The 27,816-nt window shown below is 39.7% G+C and overlaps 1 protein-coding gene across 8 annotated transcripts; it reads right to left on the reverse strand.

Annotated features, from left to right (window-relative positions):
• Positions 1-27,816, reverse strand: SNRNP27 (small nuclear ribonucleoprotein U4/U6.U5 subunit 27). Of its 8 annotated transcripts, none has more exons than XR_004971798.1 (8): positions 27,621-27,814; positions 25,970-26,090; positions 25,203-25,294; positions 23,924-24,003; positions 21,890-21,948; positions 21,151-21,396; positions 19,900-20,305; positions 1-412 (listed from the first exon to the last, which is right to left on the reverse strand). XR_004971798.1 is itself a non-coding variant. In XM_036334248.1 (7 exons), exons 1-6 carry the CDS (start codon positions 8,656-8,658, stop codon positions 1,938-1,940), a joined length of 465 nt encoding a protein of 154 aa, XP_036190141.1. In that variant the 5' UTR covers positions 8,659-12,084; the 3' UTR covers positions 1-412; positions 1,898-1,937. The 8 variants fall into 8 exon arrangements, 3 of the variants coding, with proteins under 3 accessions (XP_036190141.1, XP_036190143.1, XP_036190142.1); XR_004971797.1 differs by having other exon boundaries at positions 25,191-25,294; XR_004971801.1 differs by lacking the exons at positions 19,900-20,305; positions 21,151-21,396; positions 21,890-21,948; ... (2 more) ...; positions 25,970-26,090; positions 27,621-27,814 and adding exons at positions 1,898-1,962; positions 4,364-4,443; positions 5,923-6,026; positions 7,518-7,638; positions 8,625-12,039 and having other exon boundaries at positions 1-154; positions 241-412.

Here is a 27,816-nt window from a genome sequence, read left to right on the forward strand (position 1 = left end):
GGTAGAAATAATTGCTTTATTTGAGACACTTACATCCAAATTACTTTTTTATGTGTTTTAAAAAGTCCTAACGAGCATCCAAGAAGAAAACATATACAGCTTCCACAGGAATAAGACAAAAAATGGGGTTGATGATTGCCCCAAATGATACTTCCTAAAAGAAAAAAATGTAATATTTAACATTTCTTCTTTTGAGGCAAGGTAAGTGAACTGCACACAGCAAAGGTAAAATTTTCTTACTTTACAAGGAGGAAGGGCTGTGATCCTGTCCTGTTTTGATGCATATGAAATACAAAATACAAAATCCACTCTTCTGATCATGAGGGGGGGGAAAATCATTCTTCAACATTTCAATTCTCACGCAATGAAATCCAAAGGTCTGTTGAATCCACCTTTGCGATTCATGTACTGCCTATGACAAGAAGAAAAAATTCAACGTTCATTAAAAAAAAAAAAAATTCTGGACTCCTTTTGTGAAAAAATATCCATGGTCCTGGTCAGGCTGCTTAGTTGTTTAGAGCATCGTCCCAATATACCAAGGTTGCAAGTTCTATCCCCAATCAGGGCACATACAAGAATCAATCAATCAAGGAATAAGTGCAACAACAAATTGATGTTTCTTTCTCTTTTTCCCCCTTCCTCTCTCTCTATAAAAAATGAGATGCTTCTGAAATTACACCTATAAATAACCTTTAAGATGGCAAAGTATAAGGTAAGAAGTATTCAAGATTATTTAATGTACAGTAAGAAGAGATTACTTCACTTTCAAAATAAGCAACAGCATTATAGATTTCTGTAAAATCCAAATAGAAGCATGGAAATATACTTTCAAAATTATTTGAGAAGATTCCAGACTTAGAAAAAAATCAATTTATTTATTTTAAGTAACACCAAACACCTAGTTAAAGGATACAGAGCAGAGTTCAAAACACCTGCCAAGTAAATCTGATTGCATACTGGACTGGTTTTCTCCATAACACTCTATTTAAAGGGAACTTTACAAAGGAATGCCAGTGATGATTCTGGTTCCTTAACACGTTAAACGCCCAGTCAGTCACCGGGGACTGACACTATACTTTCTGTCCGGAAGACAAAACAGGCTGGGCGCTTAACGTGTTAACTCACCAGCATTCTCAAATCACATTATTCATATTCTAAATTAATTGGAATATTAGTCTTTTATCAGTGGTAACGGTAGAGAGTAAGGCAATGTTTGAAGACGTGTTCTTGACTTTTCCATTCATTAGGAATTCAGAAAGATTTCAAGTATGAATTGTCCCATGCTATTAATAAAATGTGTGTACTAATATATTTACAGTTGAAATCCTTACATCATCAATCCAAATGAGTAATTCAGGAGTGATCTATTTTTTAAATCTATAATTATAATGAAATTAAAGTAAAAAGACTTTTAAAAATGTTCTGAAGAACTATCTATACAGTTGTAAAAGATTTATGCCAGCCGAAACCGGTTTGGCTCAGTGGATGGAGTGTTGGCCTGCGGACTGAAAGGTCCCAGGTTCAATTCCGGTCAGGGGCATGTACCTGGGTTGCGGGCATATCCCCAGTGGGAGATGTGCAGGAGGCAGCTGATCGATGTTTCTCTCTCATCGATGTTTCTAACTCTCTATCTCTCTCCCTTCCTCTCTGTAAAAAATCAATAAAATATATATTTAAAAAAAAAAAAAAAGATTTATGCCAACTACCATTCTCTATAATAATTAGTTCACATGTAAATCAGAAATTAACACACCAGAATATAAGCAAGGAAGATTGAAACAAGGGACTGTACGGAAGATTGCTACATTTCCTACAAATAATTATCCGATAATAAATTCTTTCTCAAGCACATGATTTATATTACTGGTTCAAACATAATAATGGGGGTAATGCATACCTGTACTTCCTCTTCTGAGACACATTTATGGCATAGGCATTTACAGAACCATCCAACTTTTTTCCCTAGAGAAAAGCAATATATAAATTATAAAAACAGGAAGGATACATTAAATACCTTGATCAAAAGAATTGCATCCTATAGATAGACTTACATGGCAAGATCCAACTAAGAATGAGGTAGGCCAATGAGAAAAAGAATTTTCAGATCCTGATGATATCTCATGAGCTCCCAAGTATTACACTTCCGTTCACCTTTTTATAGTCACACATAAGCAAATAATACAATATTCAAATCAAGAGACATTCCTGGTGCCGAACCGGTTTGGCTCAGTGGATAGAGCGTCGGCCTGCGGACTCAAGGGTCCCAGGTTCGATTCCGGTCAAGGGCATGTACCTTGGTTGCAGGCACATCCTCACTGGGGGGCGTGCAGGAGGCAGCTAATCGATGTTTCTCTCTCATCGATGTTTCTGACTCTCTATCCCTCTCCCTTCTTCTCTGTAAAAAATCAATAAAATTAAAGAAAAAAAAAAAAAAGAGAGACATTCCTGGTTTATGTATTACGTGCAAGGCATGAAGGGAAATAGCGTAGCAGATCCTAACCTCTTTTGGTCAAAGAATTCTTTGAAACCATATATGTTAACAGTATTTTCTCTAGAAAAATTCACATTTTCAAATTATGGCTGGATCAGTCACCATTCATCTAAATCCCATTTCTTACACAGGCCTTGCAATTTGGGTTTTTAAATCAGAAATCAGAATACAGAGTAACATATGCTAATGTTGAGTGTCACTTATATCTTGGCCTTTTCTCATGTGGCTTCTACCCTCTTTTTCATTAATTCCTTTATGGGTCTTTTGATTCAGCCAAGTTAACTCACCACTTGCTTTTCCTCATGTCTGAATTACCATCCCAACTCCCATTGGTTATCTTCAACTACGTGGTGCTTATACATCATTCAAGGCTCAATTCAAATGATCCAGAGGCATCGATACCCACCATGTTCCAACCTGCATTATCATAATGTATACACTTGATGTCATTTCCCCTATGAGACTGCAAGCTTCTTGAGGGAGGGATATGCCTTTGCATACTCACATCCTAGGCCACTGCACTTGCAGGTGCTCAGAAAATGATTGTTAAATGTATGAACATCATCGGTTAGCGCTCACTTGCATTCTCTCCCTCTCTCTCTCCCTCTCTCTCTCTCTCTCACACATACACACACACACACAGAGCCCTCACATACATGACCCTCATTCCCCCCTTTCCTCATTATTACTCATGGGAGTGTACCCTATCAGTCCGTGTTAGGGAAAAAAAAGGATTCTTACTCACTGGCCTAAAGGCATATACAAATGAGGCACATATTTAAAGTGGAGCTAAAATAAATATATTTGATCTTACTTTTCCCGTTTTCACTACATTTTGGGGGAAGGGAAGAATAATGGGTAAATTACTTGAGGTGCAGGATTTTGACCTCCCAAGAACAAGTATCTTGAGATGGAGCATGTTCACCATAAGCTTCCCAAAGTATACGATAACTTTCAGCAGCACTTTTCTTCAAAATAAAGTAATGAATTAAAACTTTCCACAGATGCTTTTTTGGCACAAAATTCAACATTTTTAAGCGTAAAAATATCTATGATGTTAACACCTTCAGAAAATTTGACATATGAAGTTTTGAAGCTTGTTGTCAATACAACAAAATAGCATACATATCAAATCACATATATATCAACATATGTGTAACTCCATCTATTGAAAAAAATCCACATTATTAACCGGTACACCTAGTAAATGCCTCCCAAATGTGCTCCAAGGCTGCCCTAGGTGATCTGTCTAAAACACATACAAATCCTATCACTCATTTTCTTCAAAATCTTTGCTTTCTCTCACCACCTAAAGAATCATCTCTTCCGAGGGTGGGAGGGAGGGGGGGAAGGGAGGGAAAATTGGAGATATCTGCAATACTATCAATAATAAAATATATGTAAGAATCAACTCTATATTCCTTAGCATGGCAAAGGGCAGCAAAAGTCCGCTATGATTTGCTTCCTACCTCTATTTCCAGCCTCATTGTAGTCAGTGGCCCATCAGCATCTTTTTAACAGCCATTGAATTTGAAATTCCCACAATACACTATGCTACTTCATGTCTACAGGGCATTTTCATGAACTCCTCCTTCTACTTAAAATGATCTTCCTCTTCTTCTTTCTATTGGCCCTTTAAGATCTAACTCGACCCTATCCCAGGCAAACACTCCCTGGATTCAATGGCACCTCACTGCTTCCTTCTCTGTACCCTCAAACCGCTTCATACAGACAGTTATTATCTTTTAACTGAATAAACTTGTATCAATGGAAGCAATTACATAGTCAACAGTAAAAAAATATGAAAAAATGGGACAGTCATAATGGATTAATTCAATTCAAACTGCATAAGTGGCTTCAAGTTTTACTTACTTTTGTTGAGTCAAAGGAGGCAAATCCCATTATCTTCATCATTTCTATTTCTTCTTCTGTTTTTCCCTCTAAGTCTTCCTCTGCAAAAATAAGTGAAAAATTTTAAAACTCCATCATTTTATATATATTAAAGCAAAGGTGGCACTAGATTAACAGTCACTCCACCTGACCAGCAGAGAACATACAAAACAATCAGCTAAAGACTTAAGTCTAGCTCAGCTGCTGTGACTTAGTGATTGAGCGTCAACTATGAACTAGGGAGGTCATGGTTTGATTCCTGGTCAGGGCACATATCCCGGTTTTGGGCTCAATCCCCAGTGGGGATGTGCAGGACACAACTGATCAATGCTTTTTCATCAATGACGTTTCTATCTTTCTCTCCCTCTCCCATGTTCTCTGAAATAAACTGTTTTTTATACACACACACACACACAAGAGACTTAAGCTAATGAAAAAAATTCCTCTTCCATTTGTAATGTAACTTTTAAAAAAATTCTTTATTGTTTAAAGCTGTGGTCGGCAAACCACGGCTCGCGGGCCACATGCGGCTCTTTGGCCCCTTGAGTGTGACTCTTCCACAAAATACCACGTGTGGGCGCGCATGTACAGTGCAATTGAAACTTCGTGGCCCAAGCGCAGAAGTCGGTATTTTGTGGAAGAGCCACATTTAAGGGGCCAAAGAGCCACATGTGGCTCGCGAGCTGCTGTTTGCCGACCACTGGAAGTATTACATAAGTCTCCCCTTTCCCCCAGTGTCCTCCCCCTGGCCACCCCCAACCCCCAGCACATGCCCTCAACTCCCTACTGTCTGTGTCCATTGGTTATGCATATGCAGGCATATAAGTCCTTTGGTTGATCTCTTACCACTTCACCCCCCGCCTTCCCTCATAGGTTGGACAGTCTGTTTGATGGTTCTATGACTCTGGTTTTAATTTTGCTCATCAGTTTATGTTGTTCATTATATTCCACAAATGAGTGAGATCATGTGATATTTATCTTTCTCTGACTGGTTTATTTCACTCAGCATAATGCTCTCCAGTTCCATCTATGCTGTTGCAAATGGTAAGAGTTCCTTCTTTTTTACAGCAGCATAGTATTCCATCGTGTAGAAGTACCACAGGTTTCTAATCCACTCATCTGCTGATGGGCACTTAGGCTGTTTCCAAATCTTAGCTATGGTGAATTGTGCAAGCAGACTGTAACTTGAGATGCAAGGAAGGAATGTGCTCTCCACCTTCCAACAGAAGAAACTGCTTAAAAGGACATGCTGAAGCCTTTAGGCAGGACCCCTTTCATATCAGACATGACACTTGTTTCGAAGGTACTTCCAAAATAAAATATGCTCACATTTTTAATTGTCCTCCCAATATCAGGAGTACCATAGATAACCAGGAACTCAAAGGGACAATTAAAACAAAATCTCAATCCATATGCAATGAATACTATAAACAACTTAATATATCTTAATAGTTAAAAATTATACTTTTATAATGTTATCATGCCTGAAGTTATCTAAACAAGGCTGCACTCTTCCTACTGTTATTTTCTAATAACATTACCAGTTATCTGACGTTCTTTGCTCTTTGTTTCTTTCTTTTCCTCATCTCTTCTTTCTTTCAGTCGAGAAGGAGAAGGAGATGTGGATCTATGTCGTCTTGGGGATCTAATATTTAACAAGTAAACATGTCAGAAACACAGACATACCTGGTCACTGTGTCAATCAGCACAGATATGCATGAGTGCCTGAAAGGTAAAGGCTGAACAAGAGCCAGGCTGCCGAGAACCACGAGCCCATTTCCTATAGAAGAATAAGCTAGAAGGTTCTGCCTACCCCAATTGTTAGCAAAAACACAGTCTTGCTCAGTATAGCTAGGGCTAAAAAATGTTCTGCAAGGCAGAAAAACGTAACTAAACAGTTTCTAACAACTGCACATAAACACAAAACGTTGACTTAAACAGCAAAGGATACTTATTAGGAAATCACAAGTTCATTCTAAGGTACTTCCAAGATCTCACATTTTTTATTACATACTTGAATAAGTCTTTATCACCAAAAAGTCAATAAAAACAAAACAAACACTTATTTCTTATTTTTGCCAAGCATCATGTTAAGTGCTTTTCTGGCATTATTTCTCATTTACTCCTAAAGGCAACTCTAGGAGTAGAGACTTATTAACCCCATTAACCCAGGGAAATGTTAGGTTGAGAATAAGATGGGCTTAAGTCCCCCTCATTTCATGGCATTGTAAATCAAGCATGTCAAACTCGCAGCCCACAACAAATATCTTTTCAGCCCAGCCAATATAATGGTGTGTAAGAAACGTTTTAATAAAAATTTCATAACTTAATTTTTACAATATCCTGTTATACATAATTATTAATAACAACGTTCACTAATGACTGGCCCCTATAATCGTGTTGCATTCATTTCCCTTACACGTCTTACATGCAGGCGCACCATTTCTCTCCACTAAATCTAGCAGCGAATATTTTAGCAGCCGATTGCCACATCATTAGTCTTTTTTTAAAAAAATATATTTTATTGATATTTTAGAGAAGAAGGGAGAGGGAATAGAGAGTTGGAAACATTGATCAGCTGCCTCCTGCACACCCCCCACTGGGGATGTGCCCGCAACCAAGGCACATGCCCTTGACCGGAATCGAACCTGGGACCTTCAGTCCGCAGGCCAACGCTCTATCCACTGAACCAAACAAGTTAGGGCAACACATCATTAGTCTTGTACTGACTTGTTTGGTGTGCACAACAGGAAATGTTTCACTTTCAGAGAAGAAGAAAAATAAGTTTATTTGCGTTACACTTATTAATTTGTGCAGTTATTCAGTGTCTGGTAAATTAAAGTTCAAGAAAAAATATTAATTTTTATTAAAATGTTCTATTATTTTAACGATTACTCATTTATTTCAGCCCTTTGTATTGAGCACATCTCTATCAAAATAAACCTACATTTCTATGAAAATTGAAGCTTTTGTTTTTTTGCGGCCCACAGAAACTTAAACCTTATCTGGCCCACGTTAGCCTTTGAGTTTGACATGCTTGTTGTAAATGGCCTTATAAGTGATAAAAACAAAGTAAAGGGCAACAACTAGTTTCTCTCGGGCTCGTGGTAAAGCTCTGCCCATGTTCCGCACTTACCTGGAGCGTCTTCTGTGCGGGGATCGAGAGCGGCTCCTTCTCCGATCTCTCTCCCTGGACCGAGACCTTTCCCGGCGCCTGCGTTCTCTCTCGCGCGAAGTGGACCGGGATCGCCTGCGTTCTAACACAAGGAACAAAATTGCAGAGCCAAAATTTACCTCAAATATTTAGAGCTGGGCTGTCTCATAGGAATATAATGCAAGCCATTTCTAGTATTCACATTAAAAAAATAAAAAGGTGAAATAAGTTTTAACAAAATGTTATTTGACTAAATATATATATTTCCAAACTATTATCATTTCAAAAAGTACTCAATATAAGAAAGTATTGAGATGATGCTACCTTTTCCGTACTAAATTAAGGAAATCCGGTGTGTATCCTACAATTAAACAGCACTTCTTAATCCTGATTGGGCACATCTATTCTGACTGGGATCCTCAATAACCATATGTGGATGCCGGCCCCATTTAACTTTAAAGAAAATCACATCTTGACAAGTTGAAGGTGGTAAAAACCACCCAGGGGCAGAACCGAGGGTCTAAGTCAGAGTACACGGCTCTGCCTCACTTATGGGGCTGGGGACCAGGAGACCTTAGGACCTAAGGCTTAGGGGGTGAGCTCCCAGGACACACGATTCCCCATTCAATACACCGGAGAAACCTACCTTGAGCATTAAGACATAGGCAGTATCACATGCTGAGTGCTATGGAAAGTGCCATTATTGCTCACATCAGTATTTAAACTAGGTAATATTACCCCCAATGTCTAATTATGGGAATTCGGACTGAGAAAGGTTGGATGGCTTACACACGGTCACCCAGAAATTAAATGAAAAAACCGTGGTCTGATTCTAAATTATCAGGTACAATAATAACAAAAGTTACTATTGGAGGCTGATAAAGAGCGAAACGCCAATTTAGAAGGGAAAAACCCTGCTTCGGAACCGAAGCGCCGAGGTCTTCGTTCCCCCCATCCACACAGACACCCGCTTGTCTCCTTCTCAGGCGTAAAGGGCCTGCATCTCCGCGGCCCTCGCACAGAAAATAAGGGGGAATAGGAAGCGCCTCTAACCGAGCCCCAGACCCTCCGAACTTCTTCCAGACTCACCCCGCCTCGGAGATCGGGAGCGGCTACGACCCATTTGGAAGGCTCCTCTACCTCACACCGCCTCGGAAACGACTGTGCAACAACTTCCGTGAAGGCCGGAAGTGTGCTTTCACTGCCGACTGGAAAACGTTGAAACCACTCACAAGGGTTCCGCGTCTAACGAAGTGCGGCTGCGCAAAGCCAGCCCAGCATCAAAGGGCCCACTGGAGCGGGGAGATGCGGCTGAGAACCAAGTTGTTACTTCCGCTCTTCCAGCCCCATTTTCGCCGAGGCTTTTGTTTCACGGTGGGCATTAACGTGTGCTAGTTCATGTTGTTATAGAAATCCGGAAAAACCCATATACCCACCACCCTAACACAGTTTTCTTTCCGCCCCTTATCTTGGCAGTTCTTGATAAATGCACAAGACTTTTCATATCAAATCAATTCTAAACTGCAAGCAGTTTAAGCCCACATCGGGAAGCACCAGGGTGGGTCAGGAGGCAGAGGGAGCCAGGGGAAAGCATGGGTAAGAGACATGATTGTGGTTTTTGCAGGAAGGAATGGGAGAGACAGGGCGAATTTATGATTGGCGAATTTGCATAATTTCAGCGGGTTTGGGGATATAGAGGCTGTGCAGGTTTGTTTGGTACCTGGCCCTGGAGTCATTAGGGCAGAGGAATGTTGCCTGGCTTGTGAAAGTTTGGTAAAGAAGGTGGTTGGAGGATATAGGCTAACAATTGAAAGGCACTCTCCCAAGAGTCCAGGTGTCAAAACATGAGAAAGTAAAATAAAAAGGCATGAGCAATACAATTATTCAAAGGAACATTTATTGCACACCTGCATAACAGAGGATTAATAGTGAAAAAGGCATACCTGCTCTTGAGTAGACTGCTGGCCACTGAGAGATACAAACTAGTAAACAGTGTGAATGTGCATTGATGGGGAAAACATTATGAGGGCACATAAGACTGGTACCTAACTGGTTTTGAAGGAGAGGGTTGTCAAGAGAAGTTTCCAGAAGGAAATGATGTCCAAACAAGACCTTAAGGATGAGTACACATTAGCTAGGTGAAATGGGGTGACACTTGTTGTGGTAAAAGGTAGAACAGGTTGTCAAGGCTGCAAATGCAAGAGTAAGAATGGGCTATGCAGGGAAATAAAAGTATGGAAGCCACTTGGGGAACAAGGAGTAGAAATCTAAAGACACTGCTAGAATAGACTTGTAAACTATGGCAGCTATCCTGAGACAAAGGATGGGAGGGAATCAGATTGAGTTCATTCAGAGAACACTTGAAAAATGTAGAGGCTTCACCGTGGGGAATATAATAGGAGGCTGGTTCAATAATCTAGATTGGAAATTACAGTGGCTTATAGTAGAATGCTGTCAGTAGGTAGGTACGGTGGAACCTGCTAACACTTGATAAACAATTAGTGAAACCTGAATAACTTGGTGATGTTTAGATGCAGAGGATGAGGGAATTAGAAGATTCAAGAAAGACAGACATCCAGGCTTCAGGTTTGTGGAACTAGGTAGATGGTAGCAACATTTGCTAAGATAAGGCATGTAGGATAAAATCTGGGGAAAGAAGATACCTTCAGATCAGGACAAGGTAATTTGAGGTGCCATTTTGAACACCCAAGAGGAGATGCCGACTAGGTGTGTTTCTGGAATTCAGAAGAAAGATCTATGCTGGAACCACAGAAAAATAAATCATCAGAATACAGATGTGCATTTGAAGCACAGAGAGTGCATGAAGTCACCCACCTGGTGCAAGCTCAGGAACAAGGGCCTGGAGATAGCCAGAGGAAGAACCCACAAAGACTAAGGAATGACCAGAAAAACAGGAGGAAAACGGGGTGAGTGTGGTGTCAGAGAAGTTTAAGAGAAGGCTGCTTTTTAAAGGCGAATAAAGTCGTTAATTTGAAATGTTAGTTAAAAGGAGTGAAAAAAAATTCCAAACACATGGAGACTAATAGTTTGCAAAAAAGCCATTGTTGACTCTGGAAGTTTTAGTGAAGTTGAGTTGTGGATGGCTTTTGAAGTGAAGACAATTTGGGGAACCCTTGGAGTTTGGTGATGTTGGGTAAATCATATAGTGGGTAGAGGTAAAAGTGTGACTGACGGTTTTTCAAAGATGGGAGAATCTTACATCCACTCAAATATTGGTGTGAATGAGTCAGAATAGAGGAAAAAAGAAGAGAAAGGGAAAAAGCAAACGATTAAATTCTATAAAGGGGATCAGTCTTTGCCAATAAATGGCTCCTCCCCTTTAAGATGTGGGATAGAAATTGGGTTCTGCTAGGGCTTTCCAAGTCGCCCTCTCTTAGGATGTACATTACCCAGCACTGTATATCTTCAGCATTGTATCTGGAAGAAAACCCTCTATATTTCCAATACATGGTTTGAAGTTCTCTCATTCTAAGGCCACTGAGATAGAATTTGAGTGCGGAGGTCAACACTTGTGATCATATTTGTGTTTCTTCCCCAACCAACCAGATTTCCTCAATAAAGCCAAACTGTGTTTAAATTTTGTGTACCTTATGTAAGAATCAACATGAACCATCTGTGATTCTCTGCAAATGTACTATCTCTAGCTTTTGTTAAATGTTGTTTTACCTTTGCAGTCCTGTTTCAGATAAACCTTTACAAAAGTATCCTACTTTACCATTCCATATGGATGCCTGCTATTGAGTCAGTAATTTCCCCCTAGTTGGATGTAGTCTGACCACTAGTTAGCAGTGATTGATGTTGTTTGAGACTTTGCTTTTTTACATCTGTACCCTGAACCTGGGACAAATTGCAGGCTCTGGTTGGGGAAAGAACTGTACTATGCCTTAAAAAAAAAAAAAATGCCACCAAGCAATTAGATCCACATTGCTTGAAATGACTCAACATATCATTTTAGGTGATTGGCAAATCATCACCTAATTTGTACTCTGGCTCTATTATCTTTACTGTTCTTTACATGGGTTCACCTTTAAGGGAATAAAACCTTTGACATGGTTTTAATATTGACAGTCCAGCATTCTAGACCAAATCTATTTGATAGAGCTTTCTGCAATGATGGGCATATTCTATCTGCACTGTCCCATTTGGTAGCCAGTAGTTCCGTGTGATTACTTAGCACTTGCAATGTGCTTAATGTGACTGAGAAAGTACATTTTATTTTAATGAACTCAAATTTAGATACCCACAATGAGTCTTGGTAACCCTATTTTTGCATGTGATGTCACAAATTGTTCAGTAAACATGGTAATAGTATTCAAAGACTTGAAATTCAATAAAATGTTAGCTGCTAAACACTTGCTAAAAAAGCTAATGACTACCATTGTTCATTTAATTTTGGCTTGCTAAGTTTCCAGTCATCCCCTCAATTTTGTGAACCTGATTTAATGGACTTCAATTTACTGGACAAAATTCTGGTCCATATGTCATATGTGAAAAGTAACACTCTGTTAATTTTAAAATTCTTTTTAACCAAGATCTGCTTAAAATTAAATTAACGGATTCTTCTATTATTAATTCACTGTTAATTTTTATTTTTTGGTAATCTTTGAAGATATTTTTTCTATTGATTTTTTTAAAAGAAAAATATTTTTATTAATTTCAAAGTGGAGGGAGAGGGAGAGATAGAAACATTGATGAGAGAGAACCACTGATAAGTTGCCTCCTGCACGACCCACACTGGGGATTGAGCCCGCAAACCGGGCATATGCCCTGATTGGGAATCAAATTGTGACTTCCTGGTTCATAAGTTGACTCTCAACCACTGAGCGACGCCAGCTGGGTTCACTGTTATTTTTAACAAATTTTAGGGAATAGGCCATATGTTGGAACACTAGTAATTTTGCCAACATAAATATTACACATGTACAACTATATTCTACATATTTAACTGATGTTCTAACATACATTAAGCCACACCCCAGTTATGTGCATTTATTTACTCCTGGTAACTGGTGAATGCATGCATTTACTAGACCTATTCAATATAAATTTAAAATTACTGCAATACATATAGAAAACTTTACCGTGATACTTAACTTTTCATACAAACTTAATTTTAATTACACAAATGTGTTTACACAAGTAAAAATAGGTAAGCTAATTAATGTTTTAACATATACATTTGGAAAACCTACTTTATTATAAAACAGACTAACAGATACCTTGCCTGAATTATTAGTCTGTTAGATTGAGGTTTTACTGTACTGTCAACAATAAAAAATAAATGAAAAAATAATATTTAGTTGTAAAATGATCCTACAGCGTATTATTTGCATTTTAAAAATCCCAATGTATTTTCCTCATTTTGAACTGTTTGTTACTCATATGCATCACAGATAAAGGTCTGAAAAGATACGGTGCAAAGGACAATAGGACCAGGATGAGGGGTACTGTGCAAATGGGATTTACCTTTGTCATAATGTTTTAAAATTTTTACAGGGAAAATGTGTCTAGCCCTAGACGGTTTGGCTCCGTGGATAGAGCATCAGCCTCAGACTGAATGGTCCTGGTTTCGATTCCAGTCAAGGGCACGTACTTCAGTTGCAGGTTTCCCGCCATGGTTCGAATGCGTGCAGGAGGCAACCAACTGATGTCTCTCTCATACTGGTGTTTCTCTCTGTCTCTCCCTCTCCCTTCCACTCTTTCTAAAAATCAATTGAAAAATATCCTCGGGTAAGGATTAACAAAAAGAAAATGTGTCTATTACTTAGGTAAGTGAAGGTTAACATAAAAATGAAGGGAAGTGGCCAAGTGAAAAAAGGTCACAAAATCAACAGATACTGACTGCTTTACTCTGTGCCAGTCTGTGTGGTGCTGGGTCTACAGTAGCAAACAAGACAGGAGAACTACAGAGTAACAAATGAATATAGAGTGTGTCAGGCAGTGAGAAGCTATAAGGAAAAGGAAAGTTTGCAGAGCATGTGGAAAACTGAACCCTCATACATTGCTGGTGGGAATATAAAAGAATGCAGCTGCTTGGAAAACAGTTTGACAGTATTTCAAAAAGTTAAACAGAATTATTATGTGACCCACTGCCATTCCACCTCCAGTTATACACCCAAGAGAATAAACATATTCATACAAAAACTTGTATAAGAATGTCCATACCAGCACTATTCATAATAGCCAAAATGCCCAGCAATTGATACATTATTAATAAAAATGTGCTATGTGATAGAACAGAATATTATTCAACCATAGAAAGTGACAAAGTACTGATACATGTTATAGAATGGATGAATCTTGAAAACATTATGCTGGAACAAACCAGACACAAAAGACCAAATTATTGTGTAATTCCATTCCATGAAATATCCATTTATATGAAAATGTCCACATCAGACACATTTTTAGAGACAGAAAATACATTAGTGGTTTCTGGGGTGGGGAGGGATGAGGAATGACTATTAAATGGGTGCAGTTTATCTTTGTAGTGATGAAAATTTTTTTTTGGAATTCTGGTGATGGATGCATAAGTCTTGAGTATACTAAAAACCACTGAAATGGTATACTTTAAGAGGGTGACTTTTTTCTCAATTTTTAAATGTTAAAAAAAAAGTAAAGCAGGATAAAGGGAAAGAGGGGAGGGGGATTTCATATGTTGGACAAGGTATTCAGGAACGACCTTATTTTAAGCAGAGATCCAAACATAAAGAGAAGCTACCCAGGTAAAATCGGGAAGAGGGTATTTGTAGGGGAGGAGGAACATTCCAGGAGGAACAAGTGGGAAGACTCTTAGGTAGATGCACACTTGTTCTGAAAGAACAGCAAGGAGGCCAGCAGCGTGGCTGAGTGCAGCAGGATGAGGGGGAGGCTGTGGGATGACAGGGTCCAGACTTCAGGCTTGTGGACACAGTAAGAACTAGACTTATTCTAAATCACAGAAAATTACCAGAGGCAGGAGCAACACGATTTGATGCACATTTTAAAAGGTTCACCTTGGCTGCTGGATGGAGGATAAACGGAGGGAGCAAGAGAAGGGGAGTTATCAGGAGGCCACTAGAGTAGTCCAGGCAAGAGCAATGGCTTAGGTTATACAGTTATAAGTTTCAACATGTATCAAATCACTACGATGTATATTTGCAATGCCTTATAATTTCATGTCAATTACACTTTGATAAATCTGAAAAAATCAGATTGAAGCCCTGGCTGGTGTGGCTCAGTGGTTGGAGCGTTGGTCCATGAACTGAAGGGTTGTGGGTTCAATTCCCAGTGAAGGGAATGTATCTAGGTTGCAGGCTCTACCCCAGGCCCTGGATGAGGTACATTTGGGAGACAACCAAGTGATGTCTCTCTCTCAAAACGATGTTTCTCAAGAGCGCACACACGCACTCTCTCTCTCCCCCCTTATTTCTCCTGCCCTTCCACACTCTAAAAACCCTTGAATGAGAATTAAGGGAAAAAAAGTGGATTCAAAATATACTCTTAGGGTCAAAAGAATTGGCCAATGAATCAGATATGGAGCACAGGAGAAAGAGAGGAGTTAAGGATGACCCTAAGGCTTTTGGTCTGACCAAAGAAGTGAGTGAAGGAGCCAGCCATTTACTGAGATGGGAAAACCTCAAAGAAGGCTGGGCAGGGAAATGAGAGTTCAGTTAATTTTAAATTTGAGGTGCCTAATAATCTAGGTGCATATACAAGCCTGGAATTCAGTAAAATGGTCAAGCTGGAAGTATAAATTTGAGAGCCATGACTAAAGATTTTGAAGTCAAATAGAGTTCTCTCTAGACTAAGGATTGAGCCCTGAAGCATTCATAATATTTAGATACTTGAAAATATTTTTGACATAATTTATGCCCATTGAGGGGCAGCAACCTGTTATATAATCTGATAGATAAAAGACTCTTCAAACGAAGACTTCTCTTAGGATCAGAGGTGTCTTATCTTAGGTTTTGAAAGATTCCCTCCTCTATTTCTTTGGTGTTAGTTGATGGAGCATGAACCTACTGACCTACCAGATAATATCAGGTTATTTATTTACAAACTATGCTACCTTGAGGATCTCAAGTCACAAATTTCCAGACACCACACTAAGATGACAATCCAGACCTGTAATTTAGTTTGGGTTATATTTTATCCTGTAATTTTTAGCTTCCATATTCAAACTATTGGGTATGCACATATATGGTCAGAAAGAGTCCTTGTTATGGATAATTTAGAGATACATGAGTATTTTGGTGAGTGGGGGTTTGGGAGTCTATTTAGCTCAGCTTGCAAAAAGTCCAAGCAAAATAATCTAAGGCAGTGATACTCATGCAATGGGTACTACAAGTTGTGCAGCTAATGTAGCACATTCAAATATTCAAGCACTGAAGGCAACCTGTAGTATAAACACCAATAATTTCTGCCTTTATGGTCTGAAAAGCTTTCTCATCTGAGAAATGGAAATAATACCTGCTGTATTTCATAGGGATTAAATGAACCAAGGTGCTCTGTACACTGTATTATGCAATGCAGTCATACTACTATTTTCTTTATATGGAATAACCTGCCAGGAAAGCTTTTAAAGACCTACAATAGCTCTGGACAGTGTGGCTCAGTTGGCTGGGCATCATCCCGTGCACCAAAAGATTTGACGGTTTGATTCACAGTCAGGGCACATGCCTGTATTTCAGGTTCAATCCCTGGTAGGGGGAGTGCAGGAGGCAGCTGATGAGTGTTTCACTCTCTCATAGATGTTTCTTTCCTTCTGCCTTCTCTCTCTCTAAAAGTAAAAAAAAAATTTAATTAAAAATAAAAAAATTTAAAAAACTATAATAGGTGGTCAAATCTCAGATGCCATGAAGAATTTAAAAATCCAGCTAAAGACATAATATCAGCCAGGCCAGTGTAGTTCAGTGGTTGAGACTTGACCCATGCACCAAGTGGTCAACCAATTTGATTTCCAATCAAGGCACATGCCTGGGTTGTGGGCTTAATCCCCAACATGGGTTGTGCTGAAGGCAGTCAGTCAATGTTTCTCTTCGATGTTTCTATCACTATCCCTCTGCCTTCCTCTCTAATATAAACAAAAACACTTATATTTGTCCTTTTAAAATATATTTTTATTGATTTCAGAAAGGGAGAGGAAGACAGGACAAAAGCATTAGTGATGACAGAGAATCATCTATTGGCTGCCTCCTGCACGCCCCACAATGGGGATCGAGCCCGCAACCCTGGCACATGCCCTGACAGGGAATAGAACCATGACCTCCTGGTTCATAGGTCATTACCATGCACTGAGCCACTCTGGTTGGGCTCAATAAAAACATTTAAAAAGACAAAACAGTCCAGCTCGTGTGGGTCAGTGGTGAACATCAATCAACCCAGGCACCAAGAGATCGCTGGTTCGATTCCTAATCAGGGCACATGCCCAGGTTGTAGGCTCAATCCCCAGTAGGAGGCAACTGATTGATGTTTCCCTTTCATCAATGATTCTCTCTCCCTACTCCTATCCTCACTTTAAAATATCAGTAAAAATATTTTTTAAAAAGACACATAAAATCATGTACATACAAGGATAGTGATTATAGAATTTTTTAAAATAGTAAAAGAAACAACTTGAATATCCATCAATAGGGCATTAGTTAAAAAAAACTTATAGTCTATCATTTAGTGGACTATATAATTGGTGCCCTTAAAAGAAAGGAAAAAAAGCAAGCCTTGGCCAGTGTGGCTCAGTTGGTTAGAGTTTCATCCCATACACAGAAGGGTCGTGGGTTCGATTCTAGGTCAGGGCACATATCCAGGTTATGGGTTTGATCCCCCATTGGGCACATATGGGAAGCAATCCAACTGATGTCTCCTTCACATCTCTCTCTAAAAATCAATGAAAAAACCCCTACCAAATTCTTGGGTGAGGATTAACATTAAAAAAAAAAAGGCAGCAGAGCCCTGGCCAGTTTTGCTTAGTGGTTAGGGCACTGGTCCTTGAACCTTGAGTTTGATTCCCAGTCAAGAGCACGTACCTCGCTTGCAGGTTCTATCCCTGGTCCTAGTCAGGGCGAGTATGGGAGGCAACCAGTTGAGTCTCTCTTACATCGATGTTTCTCTCTCTTCCCCCTTCCCTCCCTTGCACTCTCTCTCTAAATATCAATGGGAAAAATATTCTTAGGTGAGGATTAAAAAAAAAAAAAAAAGGCGGCAGAACTTCCAGTCAAGATGGTGGAGTGGGTAAATGTGTTCATCTCCTCCTAGGACCACATCAAAATTACAACTAAACTACAGAACCATCATCATTGCGAACACACTGAAAACTAGCTGAACAGTCTTATAACTAAGGATATACAGAAGAAGCCACATGGAGACTGTGAATTGTATTAATATTTCTCTTGGACTTTCTGGAATAAACCATATTTCATGATTTAAAAAAAAAAAAGACATTATTACCTGTACCTCTAAGAAACAGTGTTAAGCCCTAGCCAGTTTGGCTCAGTGGACAAAGCATTGGCCTATGGACTGAAGGGTCCCAACTTTGATTCCGGTCTAGGGCACATTCCTGGGTTGCGGGCTCAATCCCCAGTAGGGGGTGTGCAGGAGGCAGCTGATCAATGATTCTCTCTCATCATTGATGTTTCTATCTCTCCCTCGCCCTTTCTCTCTGAAATCAATAAAAATATTTTTCTTTTTTTAAAAAGGAAAAAACAATGTTAAGATTTACAAGTAAGTGAAAAAAGGTTAGGTGCAAAATAGTGTGTAAAATGTGCTTACATTTGAATAAGAAGATGCATTGTGTACATACAGAATATCTCTGAAAGGATACACAATTAGTTCATCCCTATGTCCTTTGTGTTGTCCAAATTATGTCCCAGGTGTTTGTATTACTCAGAAAACCCCACAAAAAACAACCAAAATTTAAAATATAACCAGAGCCTCAAATATCATGGAGATGGGAAACAGAATGGGTAATGGTTATTATCTTCAATATTAAAAGAGCATCCTTCAAATAAGAAAAAGAAAAGCTTGCCAAAACACCAATGGATTCAAGATTTGAAATTAGCACTTTACAAAAGAAATATATTTGGTAAACATGTTTTTAAAATGTTCTTTCTCCTTAGAAATTAAAAGCAAATACCAATATTTTACTTATCAGATTGGGAGCTTTAAATAAATTATTATGGCCCTGGCCTCTGTGGCTCAGTTGGTTGGGCGTCATCCCTAGCAACCAAAAGGTTGCTGGTTCGATTCTGTCAGGGCACATGCTGAGCTCGATTACCAGTAGGAGGTGTGCAGGAGGCAGCCGATCCATGTGTCCCTTTCCCATCGATGTTTCTCCCCCTCCACGCCCCCCCCGCCCCCCCCCCTCGCTTCTTCCTCTCTATAAATAAAAAAAAAATCCCAAAAAACTAAATAAGTAAATTCTGCACAATACTGGTGGTGTATAAAATGGGAAGGCTCATACTTTACTGGTCAGAATCAGTTGTTACCTTTCTAGCCATATATATGTATCAAAACCCTTAAAACATGCACATACACCCCTTTATCTCACATCTAAGAACTGAACCTGAGGAAATAATGCAACAAGTACAAAAAGATATATGTAACAGGGATACTACTTATAGCAAATCATGGCAGGGAAGCTAATGTTCACCAAGTAAATGATTAGTTAATAATATATTATGGTACAACCAAATACCTCCTAAAAGCTAAGTTTCCAAAGAATATGTAAGAATATTAAAAAGATATTCACAGCACAGGATTAGCAAAAGAGAACTGCATTCTGATCTCATGGTTGGAAGTAAGAAATATACACCCATTAGATCCTGGAAAGATAGATACCAAAATATTAACAGAGTGTTTCTGGGGGTAGGTTTTACAGGTGATTTTGGCTTTTCCTTTACTGTTTGGTTTCTTCTGTTGTTTCTTTCTTTCTTTTTTTAAAATAATAAGCATGTATTGCTTTTAAAATGGGGGGAAAGCCCTGCCGGCATGGCTCAGTGGTTGAGCGTCGACCTGTGAATCAGGAGATCACGGTTCAATTCCTGGTCAGGGCGTGCAGGAGCCAGCCCAACAATGATTCTCTCTGATCATTGATGTTTCTATCTCTCTTTCCTTCTCCCTTCCTCTCTGAAATCAATAAAAATATATTTTAAAAATAAAATGGGGGTAAATGATATTGAGGGAAAAAACTAAGATACACAAATTCAGTTATGCTTTTTCATTCTTCTAATTTTTTAACTAAGAACCATGACATCTAAATCTATGTATGAAAAAAGGAAATTTATAGGGTGATACTTTCATGTAGTAATACAATATGGTATTATAAAATACAAGAGGGTAGAAATATCGCTTTATTTGAGAAGCTTACATCCAAATTACTTTTACGTGTTTTAAGAAGTCCTATCAAGCACCCAAGAAGAAAACATATACAGCTTCCACAGGAATAAAGACAAAAAAAAAGAAAAAAGAAAAAAGAAAAAAAAAATGGGCTTGATGATTGCCCCAAATGATACTTCCTAAAAGAAAAAAATGAAATATTTAACATTTCTTCTTTTGAGGCAAGGCAAGCGAACTGCACACATCATAGGTAAAATTTTCTTACTTTACAAAGAAGGACTGTGATCCTGTTTTGATGCATATGAAATACAAAAAACAAAACAAAATCCACTCTTCTGATCAAGATGAAGGAAAAAACAACCATTCTTCAACATTTCAATTCTCACGCAATGAAATCCAAAGGTCTGTTGAATCCACCTTTGCAATTCATGTCCTGCCTATGACAAGAAGAAAAAAATTCAACGTTTATTTTTTAAAAAAAATTCTGGACTCCTCTTATGAAAAAATAATCATGGCCCTGGTCAGGTAGCTCAGTTGGTTAGAGCATCGTCCCTATATGCCAAGGTTGAGGATTTGATCCCTAGTCAGGGCACATACAAGAATTAATCAATTAATGAATAAGTGGAACAACAAATCAATGTCTCTCGCTTTTTAAAAAATAAAAATAATAATCACATGCTTTAGAGATTACACCTGAATTGCCTTTAAGATGGCAAAGGATAGGGTAAGAAGTATTCAAGATTATTTAATGTACAGTAAGATGATATTACTTCACTTTCAAAATAAGCAAAAGTATTTTAGACTACTTACTGTAAGATCCAAATAGAAGTATAAAAATATTCTTTCATAATTATTTGGGAAGATTCCACAGACTTTAAAAAAATCAATTCAAAACTATATTTATTTTAGGTAACACTAAACACTTAGTTTAAGGAAATAGAGCAGAGCTCAAAACAGGTACTTGCCAAGTAAATCGGATTGCATACTGGTTTTCTCCATAACACTTTATTTGAAGGTAACTTTACAAAGGAATGTCAATGATGATTCTGGTTCCTTAACTCACCAGCATTATCAAATCACACTATTCATATTCTAAATTAATTGGAATGTTAGTCTTTCATCAGTGATAAAGTAGAAAGAAAGGCAATGTTTGAAGATGTCTTCCTGACTTTCTAATTCATTAGGAATTCAGTAAGATTTTAAGTATGAATTGGTTTGTCCTGTGGTATTAATAAAATGTTTCCACTTAACAGAAGAATGTATTTACAGTTAAAATCCTTACATAATCAATCTAGGTGAGTAATTCAGGAGAGATCTATTTTAAATCTATAATTTTAGCCTTGGCCGGTGTGGCTCAGCTGAATGAGCGTAGTCCCGTGAACTGTGGTGTCTCCGGTATGAGTCCCGGTCGTAGCGCATGCTTGAGCCGCGGTATCGGTCCCTGGTCGGGGTGCGTGAACGATACCGCCTATCATTTCTCTCTCGTGCTTCTCTCTCTCTCTCTCTTCTCTTCTCCTCTTCTCTCTCTCTAAAGTCAGTAAAAAAAAGATTTAAAAGAAAAATATTTAATTATAATAAAAATAAACTCTAAAGACTTTTTAAAACTCACGTTTTGAAGAAAGAACTACAGTGGGGCCTTGACTTACGAGTGTCCTGACTAACGAGTTTTTTGAGATACCAGCTGTCTCTCGGCCAATTTTTTGCATTGAGTTGATAGAGTAATTTGAGTTAACGAGCTCCTTAACGAGCTCGGTCTTGGAACGAATTAAACTCGTAAGTCAAGGCCCCACTGTATCTCTACAGTTCTAAACCATTGAAGCTAACTACCCTTGTCTATAATAGCTATTAGTTTACCTATAAATTGGAAATTAAAATCCAGATCATAAGCAAGGAAGATTAAAACAAGGGACTGTATGGAAAATTGCTACATTTCTTACAAACACAATTATCCTATAACAAATTCTTTCCAAAGGACATAATTTATACATTGGTTCAAACACAGAAATGGGGATTATGCGTACCTGTATTTCTGAGATATATTTACGGCATAGGCATTTACACAGCCAACCAACCTTTTTCCCTGGAGAAAAGCAATAAACAAATGATAAAAACAGAAAGGATACATTAAATGCCTTGATCAAAAGAACTGGATCCTATAGACAGACTTACATGGCAAGATGCATCTAAGAATGAGGTAGCCCAATTAGAAAAGAATTTTCAGATCCTGATGATATCCCATGAGCTCCCAAGTATTACAACTGTTCACTTTTTTATAGTCACATGTAAACAAATAATATTCAAAACAATATTCATAGTTAATGTATTTTTTACAAGAATAGTCTATTTTTAGAGAGTGAGGAAGGAAGAAGATAGAAACTTAATGCTCCAGCAGGACACCGATCGGCTGTTTTCTGCACGTCAGAAAGGAGCCTGTAGCCCTGCTTGTGTCCTGACCACAATCGAACCAGCAACCGTTAAGTGCAGAGGATGATGCCCACTGAGCCACTCCAGCAGGCCTTAAATTTTTCACTTCAAAACAGTCATGCCTCAGTATTCTTCTTAGTTTATACATTGTCATTTAAAACACACACATGCCCTGTTTGGCTCAGTGGACAGAATATCAGACTGGACTGAAAGGTCCTGGGTTTGATGCCAAACAAACCTAGGTTGCATGCTTGATCACTGGCCCTGGTGGGGGCCTCTCCTCACCCTTCCACTCTCTCTAAAAGTCAATGGAAAAAAATATCCTTGTGTCAGGATTAATAAAAAATAATAAAAAAATAAAACACACACACAAAACACACAAATATGTGAGCCCTACACGATCACATCAGGTAGAAACTCCAAAGCATGTGAAATTACCCTACTTTCACAACTCACTATTTTTCTCAATATTCTCAATTTCCATTTATGGAATTAAACAGATATAAAAGAAAGTTTAAAAATATATTCTCTCTCCACATATACTTCCTTCTGTCTATCCTTACTAGCTCCCTCAACCCCCCTCCTCCCATCCGTTTCCCCTCTCCAACACTTCTTTCCCCTATTTCTCTTTACCCGTCTCCCTATTCCTCTACTCTCTCCCCTCCCCCTCCCTATAATCCCTGACTTCAGCTCCCTGTCCACAATCCCTCCCCTTCCCCTCCCCCTCCCCCTTATTCTTTCCAGTATTATAGCATTCACCGCCAAATCACTCCTCTCTGAGCTAAGAGATATGTGTGCAGCTACCCAAAGTCATCTCTATCCGGCAGCTGAGTTTTCTTCTGTTTCACAGCACTTCCTCTTCCCAATATCCTTTCTTGGTTAACCCTGCCACCCAGTCTTTCAGCCTGTCATCTCAGTCATCACTGATTGCTCACTCCCACTACTACGAACTCTGGCTCCTAAATGCTTCTCAATATTCCGGATCTTCCTCTCAGTTCATGTCTTCATCATCTTTCACCTGCATGACTCAGCAGTTCTCCCTGCCTCCAATCAAATGCCTCCCATCTGTGCTCCAAGGCTGCCCTAGGTCATCTGTCTAAAACACACATATAATCCTATCACTCTTGTGTGGTTTTGGGTTTTTTTTAAATCTTTGCTATCTCTTACCATCCAAAGTATCAACTCTAAATTCCTTAGCATGACAAAGGGCAGCAAAAGTCCGCTATGATTTGCTTCCTACCCCTATTTCCAGCCTCATTGTAGTCAGTGGCCCATCAGCATCTTTTTAACAGCCATTGAATTTGAAATTCCCACAATACACTATGCTACTTCATGTCTACAGGGCATTTTCATGAACTCCTCCTTCTACTTAAAATGATCATCCTCTTCTTTGTACTGGCCCTTCAAGATCTAACTCGACCTTATCCCAGGCAAACACTCCCTGGATTCAATGGCACCTCACTGCTTCCTTCTCTGTACCCTCACACTGCTTCACACAGACAGTTACTGTCTTTTAACTGAATAAACTTGTATCAATTACACAGGCAATAGGAAAAGAATATGGAAAAATGGGACAGTCATAATGAATTAATTCAAATCAGAATGCTTAACTGGCTTCGAGTTTTACTTACTTTTGTTGAGTCAAAGGCGGAAAATCCCATTACCTTCATCATTTCTATTTCTTCTTCTGTTTTGCCCTCTAAATCTTCCTCTGCAAAAATAAGAGGTAATTTTTAAAACTCTATCATTTTATATATTAAGGGAATGGTGGCACTAGATTAATAGTCATTCCATGTTACCAGCAGAAGACATATAAAACAATCAGGTAGCCCTAACCGGTTTGGCTCAGTGGATAGAGCGTCGGTCTGCGAACTGAAGGGTCCCAGGTTCGATTCCGGTCAAGGGCATGTACCTTGGTTGCGGGCACATTCCCAGTAGGAGGTGTGCAGGAGGCAGCTGATTGATGTTTCTCTCTCATCGATGTTTCTAACTCTCTATCCCTCTCCCTTCCTCTCTGTAAAAAATATATTTAAAAAAAAACCCCAAAACAATCAGGTAAAGACTTGAGTCTAACAAAAAAAAATTTCTCTTCAATTTGGGCAGAATGTAATTTGAGGTGCAAGGAAGGAATGTGCTCTCCACCTTCCAACAGAAGAAACTGCTTAAAAGGACATGTTGAAGCCTTTAGGCAGGGCCACCTTTCATATCAGACATGACACTTGTTTTGAAGGTACTTCCAAAATAAAATATGCTCACATGTCCTTCCCACATCAGGAGCACCATAGATAACCAGGAACTCACTAAGGTACAATTAAAACAAAATCTCAAACCATGCTAATTGACCCTCACACTGTCGCAAAGATGGCGGCACCCACAGCCAATAAGGAGGGAAGATGCTAATTGACTGCCCTGCCCTCTAAGATGGCAGTGCTGAGTCCCCTCAGCCCCACTGGGGCAGCAGGTCCACAGTAAGGCAGAGCCCGCCCCCAGGCGGGTCTGGCCTAGCCACGTGCCTGCCTCTGGAGTCCTCCAGTCCCTTCAGCCCCCCAGCCCCCCAGGGCCGGCCCGAGGTGCAGGTAACCAGGGTTGGCCGAGGCTTGCGCTGCCGGCAGTGGCAGCAGCAGAGGTGTGATGGGGCGTCACTTTCCCCTGATCGCTGGGTCACCTCCTGCCCCCGAGGGCTCCCGGACTGTGAGAGGGGGCAGGCTGGGCTGAGGACCCCCCTCCAGTGCATGAATTTCCATGCACCGGTCCTCTAGTATGCAATAAACACTATAAACAACTTAATACTTTTATAATGTTATCATGGTCAAAAATTATACTTTTATAATGTTATCATGCCTGAAGTTATCTAAACAAGGCTGCACTCTTCCTACTGTTATTTTCTAATAACATTACCAGTTATCTGACGTTCTTTGCTCTTTGTTTCTTTCTTTTCCTCATCTCTTCTTTCTTTCAGTCGAGAAGGAGAAGGAGATGTGGATCTATGTCGTCTTGGGGATCTAATATTTAACAAGTAAACATGTCAGAAACACAGACATACCTGGTCACTGTGTCAATCAGCACAGATATGCATGAGTGCCTGATAGGTAAAGGCTGAACAAGAGCCAAGCTGCCGAGAACCACGAGCCCATTTCCTATAGAAGAATAAGCTAGAAGGTTCTGCCTACCCCAATTGTTAGCAAAAACACAGTCTTGCTCAGTATAGCTAGGGCTAAAAAATGTTCTGCAAGGCAGAAAAACGTAACTAAACAGTTTCTAACAACTGCACATAAACACAAAACGTTGACTTAAACAGCAAAGGATACTTATTAGGAAATCACAAGTTCATTCTAAGGTACTTCCAAGATCTCACATTTTTTATTACATACTTGAATAAATCTTTATCACCAAAAAGTCAATAAAAACAAAACAAACACTTATTTCTTATTTTTGCCAAGCATCATGTTAAGTGCTTTTCTGGCATTATTTCTCATTTACTCCTAAAGGCAACTCTAGGAGTAGAGACTTATTAACCCCATTAACCCAGGGAAATGTTAGGTTGAGAATAAGATGGGCTTAAGTCCCCCCATTTCATGGCATTGTAAATGGCCTTATAAGTGATGAAAACAAAGTAAAGGGCAACAACTAGTTTCTCTGGGGCTCGTGGTAAAGCTCCGCCCATGTTCCGCACTTACCTGGAGCGTCTTCCGTGCGGGGACCCAGAGCGGCTCCTTCTCAGCTCTCTCTCCCGGGACGGAGACCTTTCCTGGAGACTGGGTTCTTTCTCCGGTGAAGTGGATGGGGACCGCTTATGTTCTAACACAAGGAACAAAAATTGCAGAGCCAAAATTTACCTCAAATATTTAGAGCTGGGCTGTCTCATAGGAATATAATGCAAGCCATTTCTAGTAGTCACATTAAAAAGTAAAAGCAGGTGAAATTAATTTTAACAAAATGTTATTTGACTAAATATATATATTTCCAAACTATTATCATTTCAAAAAGTACTCAATATAAAAAAATTGACATTTTTAGATTTCTTTGTACTAAATTAAGGAAATCTGGTGTGTATCCTACAATTAAACAGCACTTCTTAATCCTGATTGGGCACATCTTTATTCTGACTGGGATCCTCAATAGCTATATCTGGATGCCGGCCTCATTTAACTTTTCAGAAAATCACGTCTTGACAAGTTGAAGGTGGTAAAAACCACCCAGGGGCAGAACCGAGGGTCTAAGTCAGAGTACACGGCTCTGCCTCACTTATGGGGCTGGGGATCAGGAGACCTTAGGGGGTGACTTTTCTGGATGGAAAATTCTAAATATGAATTTCCAACCCTGGCCGGTGTGGCTCAGTTGATTGGGCTTCCTATGGTGCACACCAAGTCTGCGGGGCTTTTTTAAGTCAATGTTTTCCTCCGCCACTGTCTTCCTGCCTTTCTTTCTAAAAAAAAAATCAATAAAAATATTTTTTTTAAAAAGATCATGCCCTTGCCGGTTTGGCTCAGTTGGTTGAGCGCATCCCATGCATCAAGAGGTCACTGGCCCAATTCCAGGTTGGGGCACATGCCCAGGTTGTGGGCTCCATCCCAACTAGGGGGCCAATGCAGGAGGCAACCAATCGCTTTTTCTCTCACCCTCTCCTTTCCTCTCTCTCGAAAATCCATAAAAATAGAGCTGGCCGTGGGGCTCGGTTGGTTCAGCGTCATCCCGTGCACCAAAGGTTTGCTGGTTCACTTCCAGTTTGGAATAAAGAGTCGATTCCCATTAGGAGATAGGAGGGGGGGTGCAGGAGGCAGCCAGCAGGTGTTTCTCCCTCTCCCTTACTTTCTCAAATCAATGTAAAAAATTAAAAAATTAAATCAACAAAAACATATTTTTCAAAAATATACATTTCCCTATTATAATAAGCTGGAAAAACCGAACATTGAGCACTCAAGTTACAGGCGGTATCACGTGCTGAGCGCTGTGGAAGGTGCCATTATTGCTCACATCGGTTTTTAAAGCTAGGTAATAGTACCCCCAACGTCTAATTCCGGGAATGAGGACTCGGAAAGGCTGGATGGCTGCACATGGTCACCCTAGAAATTAAATGAAGGGACCGTGGTCTGATTCTAAATTACCCAGTCACAATGTTTTTAAAAAGTTACGACTGGAGGCTGATAAAGAACGAAGCTTCAGTTTAGAAGGGGAAAAAAGAAAAAAGCCTGCTTTGGAACCGGAGGGCGGAGGTGTTCGTTGCCCATCCATACCCACCCATACGCCGCTCGCCTCCTCAGGCGTAAAGGGCCTGCATCTCCGCGGCCCTCGCACAGAAAATAAGGGGGGATAGGAATCGCCTCTTACCGAGCCCCAGACCCTCCAAATTGCTTCCAGACTCACCCCCCTGAGGGGAGCGGGAGCGGGAGCGGCTGCCGCTGCGACTGCGGCTGCGGCTGCGGCTTTGGCTGCGGCTGCGATCCATTTGGAAGGCTCCTCTACCTCACAACGCCTCGGAAACGACTGAGCAACAACTTCCGTCAGGGCCGGAAGTGCGCTTTCA

Source organism: Myotis myotis, unplaced genomic scaffold (assembly GCF_014108235.1).
Source record: "Myotis myotis isolate mMyoMyo1 unplaced genomic scaffold, mMyoMyo1.p scaffold_m19_p_14, whole genome shotgun sequence".
In the NCBI taxonomy this organism is placed as follows: Eukaryota; Metazoa; Chordata; class Mammalia; order Chiroptera; family Vespertilionidae; genus Myotis; species Myotis myotis.